The sequence below is a fragment of the Myotis nattereri genome (assembly GCF_964212035.1).
Source record: "Myotis nattereri genome assembly, chromosome: 4".
Lineage (NCBI taxonomy): Eukaryota > Metazoa > Chordata > Mammalia > Chiroptera > Vespertilionidae > Myotis > Myotis nattereri.
The window spans coordinates 71,198,828-71,211,911 of NC_138079.1; the positions used below are offsets into that span (position 1 = coordinate 71,198,828).

Consider the following 13,084-nt stretch of genomic DNA (forward strand, 5'->3'; position numbering starts at 1 on the left):
AACCAAGCTTAGACATCTTTAAATTATAAAAACTTTCAGTAATTGGATTTTGTTTTTTAACTTTTAAAGGAATTGTTGATCATATATTGATTAATTAGTTATGTCTTTTGACAACTTAAAACATTTTTTTCATTTACTTTTCAGTCTATTCTTATTCTGGGAAGGAACTTATATGTTATAATCAGTTCTCCCTATTCCTTGTTGGCTCTGGAGGCATTGGTGGAAAACGGACTTCAGATAAAGTCAAGGTAGACTATGACTTTATAAGTAAAGTATATGTGTAGTTAAGGATCCTGATCTGTATCTTAAATTTACCATTTTACCACGTGTGTAATTTCATGTAGTAGAGGCTCAGTAATCCACACTTCTTTGAATCAGAATATGTTCCTTGGATTTGAAATGCTGTTTATGTTTGTATAGTTTAATATATAATATACGTTACATATAGCAAAGTCTGGCTGAGATAAGTATAATGTACCTGAGATAATTATGGGTATGCTTTTACTTTCTTATACAAACTTTGTAGCACCCAAAAGTCTTTAGAAAAGCTTAACACATACAAGAGACTCTTGTGGAAATTAAAATATTCATTCATTAAATGGCTTTAGCATTTCTCCTATATAAGACAATTCTAGTTATTCTGTAGTTCTCAAATTCTATTTAAAAACATATTTATTCTAAAATGTTTTAGAACTTGTATTTCATACTAATTTAACCTAGACTTCTAATTTATGTGAAGTAATAAAGTTATACTGTAAATTCTTCTGGAGTAGATAAAGTATTATTAAAGCAACATTGACAGACTACTTCTGGAATGATGGTGTGCGAGTTCCTTTAACCCTTTCCCCAGTGAAACAATCATAACTGGTTAAAATTATGTAAAAAAAAAAAGAAAGTTTAAAGTTTCTGGGAATTTTTTTAAGGGAATTAGCAAATGAAGAAATATCTATTCAAAATCTCTATCTTGGTAAGAACAGTGAGAATGTGGCATTTGAGCCATGATTCTCTCCTTCCTTTCTCTCCCTGGTTCAGTGTGGTAGAAGCTTCACTTCAGGCAGGTGCAGCCAAGACCCAGATCCCTCTGCCCTAGTGGAAGAGTACTAGAGAGAACCACAGAATGAGACAGCTTAGTGGAGTCCTCATGGGTTCACATCTCTAAGACTGGCCCCAAAGACTAACTACCCCTGTAAAGATGCCTGACTGTAATTGGATCAGACCTTGGAGCAATTTGTGCCCCAAAGCATTGTTGAAAATAATAGAGCAGTCATTTAGCAGCCAGTGGAGCCCATCAGCTGGGTGTGATTCCAAAAGAGGCAGACAGTTTAGCATAGAGAGCCCTACTAAAACCACTGTCACCCCAGGGCAAGCTGCACCCTCTGAGGAGCAACATCAGGGCTGCACACTCTGGGAGAAATAGACTTAACTAAAATAATTTAGCCAAGTCATTAAATAATTAACACGTTAATAATAACAAGCTGTGAAGGGGAGGGTGATTAGTATCCAGAGTTACTACAATACGTAATCTAAAATGTCCAGTTATCAGCAGAAAAATAGGACATGAAAGTGACAGGAGAGTATGACCCATGGATAAGAAAAACAAAGCAAAATAAAACTGGCAACAGAAATCACCTATGAGAGGATTTAATAACAGATAGAGACTTCAGAGCAGCTATTATATATTCAGAGAACTAAAGTAAACCCTGCTAGTAGAAGTAATGTATGATGACATGATTCATCAAGTAGAGAAGAGTCAATAAATAGAAAATATATAAAAAAAGAACCAAATAGAAGTTCAGCAGCTGAAAGTACAATAATTGCGATGAGGAATTTACTAGAGGGGCTCAACAGTAGATTTGAACTGGCAAAAGAAAGAATCAAAAAGGTTGAAGATCTATCTATTCCACCTATCTATGAGTATGTGTCAGAAGAACAGAAAAAAGGTGAAGGGAAAAAAAGAATGAAAAGCCTCAGAGAAACATGGAATACGGTCAAGTAGTGGGAGGAGCAGAGTGAGAGGAGGGAAAGAAGCAGAAAAAGATAATTGAAGGAATAATGCCTTTGATGAAAAACAATCTACACGTCCAAGAAGTTCAACCAACTCCAAATAGGCTATAAATGCAAAGAGATCTATACCCTTAGTAAAGTGCATTTAAAGATTAAATCAATTTAGATGTGAATTGTCTAATTTTTATATCTATCCTCATCTTTTGCATTTGGAAAACAATCTTTACCTTTTTCTTCTCTGTGGTCTAGAGAATGGATCTGGTTATATAACTCCTTTCATTAAACAGGGAAATCATAATGTAGAGGAAGCTAGCAGTCATGAAATTTTAAACATTATCTCCTGAACATAAAGTATTAAAAAAAAAACTTGTTATCCAACTTGCAGATTTTATTATATTAAAACATAGTTGGTTATCAAATACCAGTTTGGGTTAAGAGAATAAAAGTTACTTTGTTGGTATTTAACATACAATATTTTTCTTTATTTCAGGAAGCTGTAGCCATACCTAATAGACATCCTGATGCTGTACTTACAGACACCACCTCACTTAATCAGGTAAGATTGTATTTTTTTAAAGTGTTAAATCCACCTGACTGCTGACACTTTTTAATTTATAACTCTTGACACCTTATAATTTTCTGAGCCTAAAAGTAGTGCCTGTGTCCTTCAACATAATAAAAAATATATAAAATACTTGTGTGGTTAGAATTCATTCTTTCTAAATTTTTACTTACCAATTTTTTCTTTACTAGGTATCAAAATATAATATTAAATGGCTTTTCCTTAGTCTCTTCAAAGAGCATCTTGCTTTGTTGGCGATGGAGCGCTTGCCTTAGGAAGACTGCCATGCTTACTAGTGAAGAATTTCGTAAGAGCTTTAGAGGACAGGATAGAAAGAATAAAAAGGCAAATTTTAGTCATCCTTTTCTCCTTTGGGAAGGGAAGCTGAGCTGCATCGGTTGGAATCAGATTATATTATTCTAACTTTAGCAGACAGGCAAAATAAAGCATCTTAGAAGGGGTAGGTGATTTAATCTCTTTTGTTTGACATAAATAATTTGTTCTCTGATGGTGGATATAAAATGCCTTATCAGGTAACAAATTCTATGAGCATGTAAAGATTTATTTAAGAAACAAAAAGTAGCCACAAAGAGGAGAAAAACAACTTTGTTTTTGGGAGACCTGAAGATTCTTCTCTGTAGTGGCCCAGAGACTAACCATGCAGAGATACAATAGAATAGGCAAAGCTCCGAAGTTATGCTGTGAATGAGCATGTAATGATAGCAAATTATTTATAAAGTTCACTACTTTTTTATGCTAATTTTGATATACTGGATATGAGCACTTCTTCAGGATTTATGTTTTCTGGCAGATAGAAATACAATTTCATGTGCCAGAAAGAATTAAGGTTAGTACATAATTGTATTTTTTTTTCTGCACTATATAATCGGATGATGGAGAGAACAATATTTTTTTTCTTCAAATTAGTTTTTGCCTTTAAATGTTTCTGTAATGTCTGTTTCTAATCAATTTCTTAAGAATGTTCAATTAAAGCTTCATAGTGAAATCAATTTTTTTAGGGCACTAAAGAACAGAAAAAGCTTTAAGGTTTCACAGTGCAGAAAAACCACAAATGCTCTTTTATTATTCTTGGGTTACTGAAATAATAAAATGTATCTGCTTTAGATAAGAAAAACTAAATAGTTTCCAAGGCTTGAATTTCTACACACAGTAGAGGAATTTTTCTTCTTTTACTTTTTCAGACAAGTAGAACTTTTTGTTAGCTTTTAGCAGCGTTGGCTATTTTGCTGCATGACAAATATTAAGTTGACAAATATTTTTTGTATAAATAATGAGCTCTCATCATTTGTCAGAGATTCCTGACCATTTTGCATTTGATTTAAAACATTCTATTTAGAAGGTTGGCATACATTTTGCTTTGTTAGAAAAGGCTGTAAACATTTACCTTATCTTTATTGTGTTTTAATGAGAGTAGATTGATGGATTTCTTTTTGTGAATTTCTTCTTAAGTAGTGGTAAACAGTGTTATAGATATAGTTCTTGGCACCCCTTCTTATTATTTGACAATCCTTCTCAACTGATTTCAATGTCAGGTGTTACAAAAATTTGCTGTAGAATTAATTTTTTTTGTTAGAAATAGTTATTTGTTTTTTTAAAAAATATATTTTTATTGATTTCAGAGAGGAAGGGAGAGGGAGAGAGTGATAGAAACATCAGTGATGAGAGAGAATCATTGATTGGCTGCCTCTTGTACACCCCCTGCTGGCGATTGAGCCCGCAACCTGGGCATGTGCCCTTGACTGGAATTGAACCTGGGACCCTTCAGTCCACAGGCCGATGCTCTATCCACTGAGCCAAACCAGCTTGGGCTAGAAATAGTTATATTTTAATCAAAGCTTCAATTAGGTGCATTATAATGCATTTCATATACAATAACCAGCCCTATTTCCTGTTTTTCTTTTAATGTGTTCTAAGAAAGCACTGGAAACTAGTTAAATTTTCAATTCTTCTCTGCACAGGCTGCTCTGTACCGCCTCAGTGGTGACTGGAATCCATTACATATTGATCCTAACTTTGCTGGTTTAGCAGGTAAGTTGCTAAAATACGTGCCAATGAAAAAATACTAGCTCAGTTATCTAAATAAGACTTAAAGACATTGCTACTATGACTTGTAGTTTAAGTAACATTTTAAAAATAGCCCTCTCATAATACTTTTATGCAAAGGATATTGAAAGGTAGGAATAGTGTTCCGAAAATGGTGTACTTGAAATTGGGATTATGGTGGAAGGGAGCTCCTGCTAGTGCAAGGTCTAGGATAGGACCATGTGAGTTAGTGTCTGAGTTATCATTAAGGTCAAGGTCATTGGAGGAGAGAGCAAGAAACTGAAAGGTTTAGGGAAAGATTATCTATATACATGGATATTGAAATCATCATGGATGATTTCGTGGTTATAACCAAGCTGAACAAAACAATGCGTTGTGTTCCTGTATCTCTAACATTCCTCATTTTTTTATTTATTTCACAATTTTCATCCAGGAGGTATTATTTACAGAATATTTTCCATGTTGCTTAAAATAGAAGGTATAATTCATTCTAATGTAGTTTGAAGATTATATTTTTGAAATCCTAAATTATTCTTGGTTTTTAAACATGAAATGTGTACATATCTAGCTAAACTCTCTTTTTAGGTTTCAACAAGCCCATATTACATGGATTATGTACATTTGGATTTTCTGCCAGGCATGTTTTGCAGCAGTTTGCAGACAGTGACGTGTCAAGATTTAAGGCAATTAAGGTACACGCATATTATTGCATAATTTGAACATTAGTTATGTTTTTTTTTCATTTTTAGAGAAAAAAACAAGTTTTAGAGACTTTTTAAAAAATAAGTACTGTACTGAAGTAATAAACATTTTTATTACATTGACTTGGCAGTTAACACGTTTTCTCTTTGTAGCTAAAACTACCTCTATTACACATTTTTCATGTAAGGGTATCATATACAGTTATAATTTTAACATATTAATCAGATTGTTTTATAAAATAATTTGCATACATATATTAGCATATATGCTTTAAGAAAAACTTGAGATTCACTTTAAAATTTTTTTTCACTGTTTTGTAATTTGACATTAATTTAATTGAAAATGTTAAATGGCTGCATTTGAACTCTAATAAACATACACCTACATCAATATGATGGTAGCATTTAGTTTTTGTACTTTTAAGTGGTTTCAAGTTTTCATCCATTATAAATTACAAAGAAAACTATCTCTGAACAATATCTTTGCATAAGTGTAAGTCAAAGGATACACTTTTAAAAAAGTGTAGTACAGTATAAAATAGCTCCCAAAGCTTTTATCAGCTTGTGTTCCATGTAGCAGTGAAAATGCATTTTTTGATGCCTTGCCTTTGATAGTACTGGTCATTCTCATGCTTTTGATTTTATTTTAACAGTTTTAGTGGTTATCTACATAGAACTACTTAATATAATTATGTTTCTGTTTCTTGGTTTGCCAGGATTAAACACTATTTATTGACTCTGTACTTTGAAACACAAAGAATTGGCTTATATTAACTATATTCTTTCTCTACTTATTTTATCATATTATTTTTATTGCTTTATAAAATTAACTATATTTAAAACCTGTCTTTTCTTCCTTGTATGCTCTTTGACTTCCCTCACAATTTTTTCTCACAAGTAGAAAAGTTGCATTTTGAAACATTTTCAACCCCAAAACTCATTTTTTTGAAGGCTCGTTTTGCAAAACCAGTATATCCAGGACAAACTCTAAAAACTGAGATGTGGAAGGAAGGAAATAGAATTCATTTCCAAACCAAGGTATGAATATTGTTTTTGTACCCTCTTCACTCTGTCCTATAATTTTGTTCCGTATTAACTTTTTTTTTTTTTTTGGGTTATTACCAAAACAAAAAAAAGAGACAAAAACCTATAAAATCTTTGTATAATCAGTGGTAACTTTTATTTAGAAATAAGATGCCTATGTACCTTGTTTTTTATTTTGTTTTATTTTTAACTAGAGGTCTGGTGCACAAATTCGTGCACGGGTGTGGTATGGCCAGCCAGCCCCAATGGGGACCCATTGGGCTGGGCTGGCAGAGGGGTGGGGCCGTGGGCTGTTGGCTGGCCAGCCCCAACCCCAGTCGGGGTGTTGGGGGCCAATCGGGGCCTGGATCAGGCTGGTTGACTGCTGCATGCGCGTCATAGCCACCTATTTTTCCGGTTGTTCTGGTTGTGCCGCCATTCCGGGCGCTGGGCTTTTATATATATAGACTAGAGGCCCGGTGCACAAAAATTTGTGCACTCGGGGGGCGTGGGGATCCCTTCAGCCCGGCCTGTGCCCACTCGCAGTCTGGGACCCCTCGGGAGATAATGACCTGCTGGCTTAGGCCTGCTTCCGGGTGGCAGAGGGCAGGCCCAATCCCTAGGTGCAGCCCTTGGTCGGGTCAGAGCAGGGCCGTTTGGGGAGTTGGGGCACCGCCCCCTGTCATGCACAGAGCAGGGCGGATCGAGAGGTTGCGATGCCACCCCCAGTCACGCTCAGGGTAGGGCCGATTCGGGGCTTGGGACACCACCCCCTGTCACACCCAACACAGGGTCGATGGGGAGGTTGCGGTGCCACCCCCTGTCACGCACAGAGCAGGGCCAATCAGGGTTGGGGAGCTCCCCCCTGTCACTCACAGAGTAGGGCCGATAGGGGAGTTGGGCACCGCCCCCTGTCACACACAGAGCAGGGCCGATCAGGGGGTTGGGGCACCGCCACTGTCACACTCAGGGCAGGGCCGACGGGGAGGTTATGGCTCTACCCCATCACACACAGAGCAGGGCCCGTGGGGGGGGGGGAGGGTTGGGGCGCCGCACCCTGTCACACACAGAGCAGGGCCCGTGGGGGGGTTGGGGCACTGCACCCTGTCACACACAGAGCAGGGCCAATCAGGGGGTTGGGGAGCTCCCCCCTATCAGGCACAGATCAGGGCTGATGAGGGGGTTGGGGCGCCTTCCCCTGTCATGAACAGAGCAGGGTGGATAGGGAGGTTGTGGCCCCGCCCCCTGTCACACACAGAGCTGCAGGGCGATCAGGGGGTTTGGGCACTGCCCCCTGTCATGCTGATCCTGGTGCCGGGAGGCCTCCCGGCTCTGCTTATCCCTGTGCTGGGAGGCATATTACCCTTTTACTATATAGGATAGAGGCCTGGTGCACGGGTGGGGGCCGGCTGGTTTGCCCTGAAGGGTGTCCCGGATCAGGGTGGGGGTCCCCACTGGGGTGCCTGGCCAGCCTGGATGAGGGGATGATGGCTGTTTGCAGCTGGTCATACACCCTTCAGGGTCGGGGTCCCCACTGGGGTGCCTGGTCTGTCTGGGTGAGGGAATGATGGCTGTTTGCAGCTGGCCACACACCCTTCAGGTTGGGGGTCCCCACTGGGCTGCCTGGCAAGCCTGGGTGAGGGGATGATGGCTGTTTGCAGGTGGTCACACACCCTTCAGGGTGGGGGTCCCCACTGGGGTGCCTGGCCAGTCTGGGTGAGGGGCTGAGGGCTGTTTTCAGGCTGACAGGTGACTGAAGCTCCCAACTGCTCCTTTTTTTCTTTTTTTTTTTTATTCTGGGCCAGCTTTAGCTCTGGCTCCAGCTCTGAGACCTCTGCTGCTGAAAGCAGGTATCTGGTTTATTTGTGTTCTATAATTGAAACACTGTATCAACTCCAGCTCTGAGATCCCGGCTCGCTGAAAGCAGGTTTCTGGAGTTTTATTTAGCTTCTATATTTGTAACTATGTTTCAAACTGCAAGCTCAGAGGTCGGCAAGGCAGGCGGGGAACGTTTGTTTCCTCCGCCACTGAAGCAAGCAAGCCTCATGTTAGTTTCAAGCTGCCTGGCTTCCGGCCGCCATCTTGGCCTGCAGTTAATTTTCATATCGCCCTGATTAGCCAGTGGGAAGGTTAGCGGTCGTATGCTAATTACCATGTTTCTCTTTTATTAGATAGGATAACTGGTTCCTGTATGTGTAGCAGTGACAAAGCTGTTCTGAAAATGCAACCAACCCTATCTTTTTGGCTCAAACAGTTAGGTTGTAAAATTGTAATCTTCAAAAAATTAAAGACGTGGCTCTCAGAGAGATTTAAATGAAAACATAACATAAATGTATTTAATTTCTTAATGAGGGAACTAATAAGCAAAATGATAAAACTGGTTCAAAACCGAATTAGAACAACATTGTGTTGTCCAATAGGAAATGCATTCTAAAATAATTTTACTGATTTAGAGAAAAAACTAGTTAATGTACTAAAGAATAATCCTCTATAATAATAAAAGCATAATATGCTAATTAGACCAGACGTCCTTCCGGGTGAAGTTGGGGCTACAAGGAAAGCTCGGGTCCCAGGTACCTGCCGGTGGCCAGAGGGAAGCCTGGGTTCCAAGTGCTGGAGGGAAGCCCGGGTCCGGGGTGCCAGAGGGAAGTTGGTGCCAGCAGCCAGGAGAAGGAAGGCCTACTCTTGTACGAATTTCATGCAGCGGGCCTCTAGTATATAATAAAACGGTAATATGCAAATCAACAGAACGGTGGAACAACTGGTTGCTATGATGTGCACTGACCACCAGGGGGCAGACGCTCAATGCAGGAGGTGGCCCCTGGTGATCAGTGCGCTCTCACAGGGGAAGCGCCGCTCAGCCACAAGCTGGGCTGCATCGCTAAGGATGTCCAACTGATAGCTTAGGCAGGGAGTGGGTCTAAGCCAGTGGTCGGCAAACTGTGGCTTGCAAGCCACATGCAGCTCTTTGGCCCCTTGAGTGTGGCTCTTCCACAAAATACCAACTTCTGCGCATGGGCCATGAAGTTTCAATCGCACTGTACATGCGTGCCTGCACGTGGTATTTTGTGGAAGAGCCACACTTAAGGGGCCAAAGAACCGCATGTGGCTCGCGAGCTGCAGTTTGCCTACCACTGGTCTAAGCCATCAGCCAGACATCCCTTGAGGGCTCCAGGACTGCCAAAGGGCGCAGGTTGGGCTGAGGAAACCCTCCCCGCCGAGTGCACGAGTGTCGTGCACCAGGCCTCTAGTAAAACCATATCCTTTATGGTTATGGTTTCTACTGGACAAAAATCACATGTATCTTAATCACACAGAAGTCCACAAAGTAACACTTTATGTCACGGGTCAGACTAATTATAAATAACAAGACAAATAAAAGTGTATTTCCCTATAGAGTTAAGTAATTTTGGGATGAGGCTGTTAAGCAGTGCCCCAGTAAAATACTAAAAGGACATGCAACCTTCCTTTTACTTACAAGTGTTTTAAAGGTCATTTTTGTTAACACAGTTGACCGGCTGATACTTTTTGGCCTGGTCATGTACCAATATTGCATAGATGACTTGTGTTGAGTAGCTTAAATACCACCACTAATAATAGTAACAGCTTCCAGTTATTGAGTTCCTATAAGCAGGCTATACCATTATCTCTAATATACAGTGATTAGATGTGCTCTTTTTCTACTAGTTATATATAAGAATTATTCCTCCGTCCCTTCCTCCCTCCCTCCCTCTCTCCCCCCCTCCCTTTTTTCTTTCCTTCCTATTGTATTTTAAGAAACATCTTAAACTAATGTTCCAAATGATATGCTTGGCTTGGTTACCAGAAAGTAATTTACTAAAGTGTATTTTGTTTATAAATTGTCTTTTTCCATACCCTTTCGCTGATATAATTTGAAATAAAATGAACAAATTTGAAAGATCTTTTTTTATGAAGTAGTCAAAGAATAATGATCTTGATAGTTAAAAATCAGTTTTGATAAATGCTACCTTAATTTTTAGATACTTTTCTATACATTTCTAGCAGTTCCATAATTTTATGAAAGAACAGCCATTGAAATAATTTTATATAAAGTATTAAGAATTAGAATTTGAGTTCCTGGAATGAATATTTTGATAAAAGGCTACTTAACCATTTAGTTTGTGCTATGTATACTTCCTATTTGAAATAAGAAGTAGAATACTTTAAAAGACCAGTATTAACAGAAATATACTTTGATTACCTCTACCTCATGTGGATATTGTGCCATGCCTTCTGCCTTTCAACAGTTCAGTAATTCTCATTTTGGTTTCCATTAGACACACAATTGTGTGTTTTTAAAAGTCCCCCAAGTACCAGTGCCCAGGCTGCACCCCAGATTATTTAAATTGGAATTTTTGGAGATGGGACCTACTCAAACATATTTTTAAAAGGGTTCCAGTTGATTTTACAGTTAGATTAATAACAGTAGTATTAATAAATCAGTAAGTCTTCATATTTATTCATCTTGACATTTAATTTATGAACTTATCATTTAATTTGGATTATTTTCTTTTTTATATGAGGGGAAAAGAGTAAATTTCCTTTAAATAACTTTATATTTCACATGAAATGTTTGCATTGGAATTATCAGAGTGAACGGGTTTATTTTTCCTTTTTGTACCCCTTATAAGGCCCAAGAAACTGGAAACATCGTCATTTCAAATGCATATGTGGATCTTGTGCCAACATCTGATGTTTTAGCTAAGACACCTTCTGAGGTAGGTTATGAAAATTGGTATCCAAGCCACCTCCTAATTTCTGAATGAATTTCTGTTGAATTATTTAAGAATGTTCAGCCTACTTTTGAAAATTAAGAGTTGTGAAAGATTCTTAATTATTGAACTAAAAGACATCGATTCAAAACTGCTTAGAATAAAAAGAATATTTTGACAACAAGTACATTTAAAAAAAATTCTTTGGAGGGGATACTGGGGTATCTTTCAAGATAAAATAATTAATTTTCTAGTTTTAGAGTGCCTAAATCAATTGTTTAATGAGAAATGGCAAGCAAACAATATTTTGGAGAAAAATAAGTGAAAAAGTTAAATATCCTGAAACTTTTCTTGATACAAAGGTTTGTATAAAGCTTTTATACAAATATAAAAACAATGGTATTATTTATTAAAACATTTTTTATGTGAGAGAGAAACATTGAATGGTTGCCTACCATACATGCTCTGACTGGGGATTGAACCTTAAACCTAGGCACGAGCCTGGAATCAAACCTGCGACCTTTCTGTGTACAGAATGACACTCCAAGCAACCGAGCCACACCAGCCAGGGCAAAACATTTTTGTTATTCTCTGTTAGCATGCTGAGACTTTTAATAAAAATGTTTATGTTCTCTGTCTCCAGAATACTAATTTTGTAATGTCAGTGTTTTCATACCTTTACCTTATGATCTTAAATGAGTGAAAATGAATCTCTCTCAAGAAAACTCTAAGATAAAAAATTTATGAAGTTTTAGAGCTAGAAATTCAGTTTTCATATAATTTAATCCCATTTTATAAATAAAGAAATAAGACCACAGAAGTTGATTTGCCCTGTATCTTCCTGTTAAAGTTAATTAAGATATAGGTTGTCTACTTCCTAATTTACTTTTCAACTATTATTTCTGAATTCTGATAAAAGTAAAAGCCTCTTATTAAGAGGGCTGAATTTCTGGATGAAATGATTGAATATAAGGAAAGTGTGAAAGAAGTCTGGAGTAAAAAGAAAAAACATACTAAGCTGCCTTATGTAGGTGTAGATTTTGGAAAAATCACCTTAATGCACATATATTTTGTAATGCTTTTTCTCCTTGACTCATTTTTACATAACTTTTAAAATTAAATTTTCTTTTTCCTAGGGTGAGGAGCTTCAGAGTAGCTTGGTATTTGAGGAAATAGGCCGTCGTCTTAAGGATGTTGGGCACGAGGTGGTGAAGAAAGTAAATGCTGTATTTGAGTGGCACATCACTAAAGATGGGAGTGTTGCAGCCAAGTGGAGTAAGTTATATTCCTGACCTTAAAATATTTTAAAGTAATGCTTAGTAAATAAAGTATCCTCGTTATAGTTAAAGCCTGTCTCTTTGAAAGTAGGTAAATTCTACCTTCTTAGGTCAGTTATTTTTAATGGAAACAATAGGCTTCATGTTACCCAAAGACTTGTTATTTGGAGATGTAGGGAATCAATTAAAATGAAAATACCTGTTTTAAATATTCTATTGTAACATCCGGTATTACTACTTTTAAACAGTCATCTTAGCAGTTTGCTTCTCTGACTAATCTTCAAATTTCTCTTAAACATTTAAGCAAGTTTGTCAGGTCAAATGAGATATTTTTGTCATATTTTGACAATTTTAAAATTGTTTTTTTCATCCCAAAACATTAGTAATTTGGATTATTACCTTAATTATCAGACTGTAATTTAAAGGTGCCTATTTAAATGCCTTGAAAATCAGATTATTTCTCATTACAACTGAAGATCACTATAAATGCTCATTTAGACCAAAAAATTAAACTGCATCTCTAAATCAACTGAAACTTTTGAAATAATCTATTACATATTCCTAAAAAACATTTTGAACTTTTATTTAATTAATTTTGGTTCATTATAAGCACGTTTCTTTTTAATGAAACAGTTGCTGTTTCTTTTAGGCAATGTATGTTCATTGTATAATGTTTGATATAGAAAGAAAATAATGATGTATAATTCTACTACCCACAGT

General features: G+C 37.5%; 1 protein-coding gene across 1 annotated transcript in view; it reads left to right on the top strand.

Annotated features, from left to right (window-relative positions):
- Nucleotides 1-13,084, top strand: part of HSD17B4 (hydroxysteroid 17-beta dehydrogenase 4) — a 79,139-nt gene that overhangs the window by 50,934 nt on the left and 15,121 nt on the right. Inside the window, exons 16-22 of the mRNA XM_081090420.1 lie at nt 145-248; nt 2,495-2,560; nt 4,546-4,615; nt 5,216-5,322; nt 6,283-6,369; nt 11,007-11,093; nt 12,224-12,362. Coding sequence (XP_080946546.1) covers nt 145-248; nt 2,495-2,560; nt 4,546-4,615; nt 5,216-5,322; nt 6,283-6,369; nt 11,007-11,093; nt 12,224-12,362 — 660 coding nt within the window. The remainder of the gene's footprint in view (nt 1-144; nt 249-2,494; nt 2,561-4,545; nt 4,616-5,215; nt 5,323-6,282; nt 6,370-11,006; nt 11,094-12,223; nt 12,363-13,084) is intronic.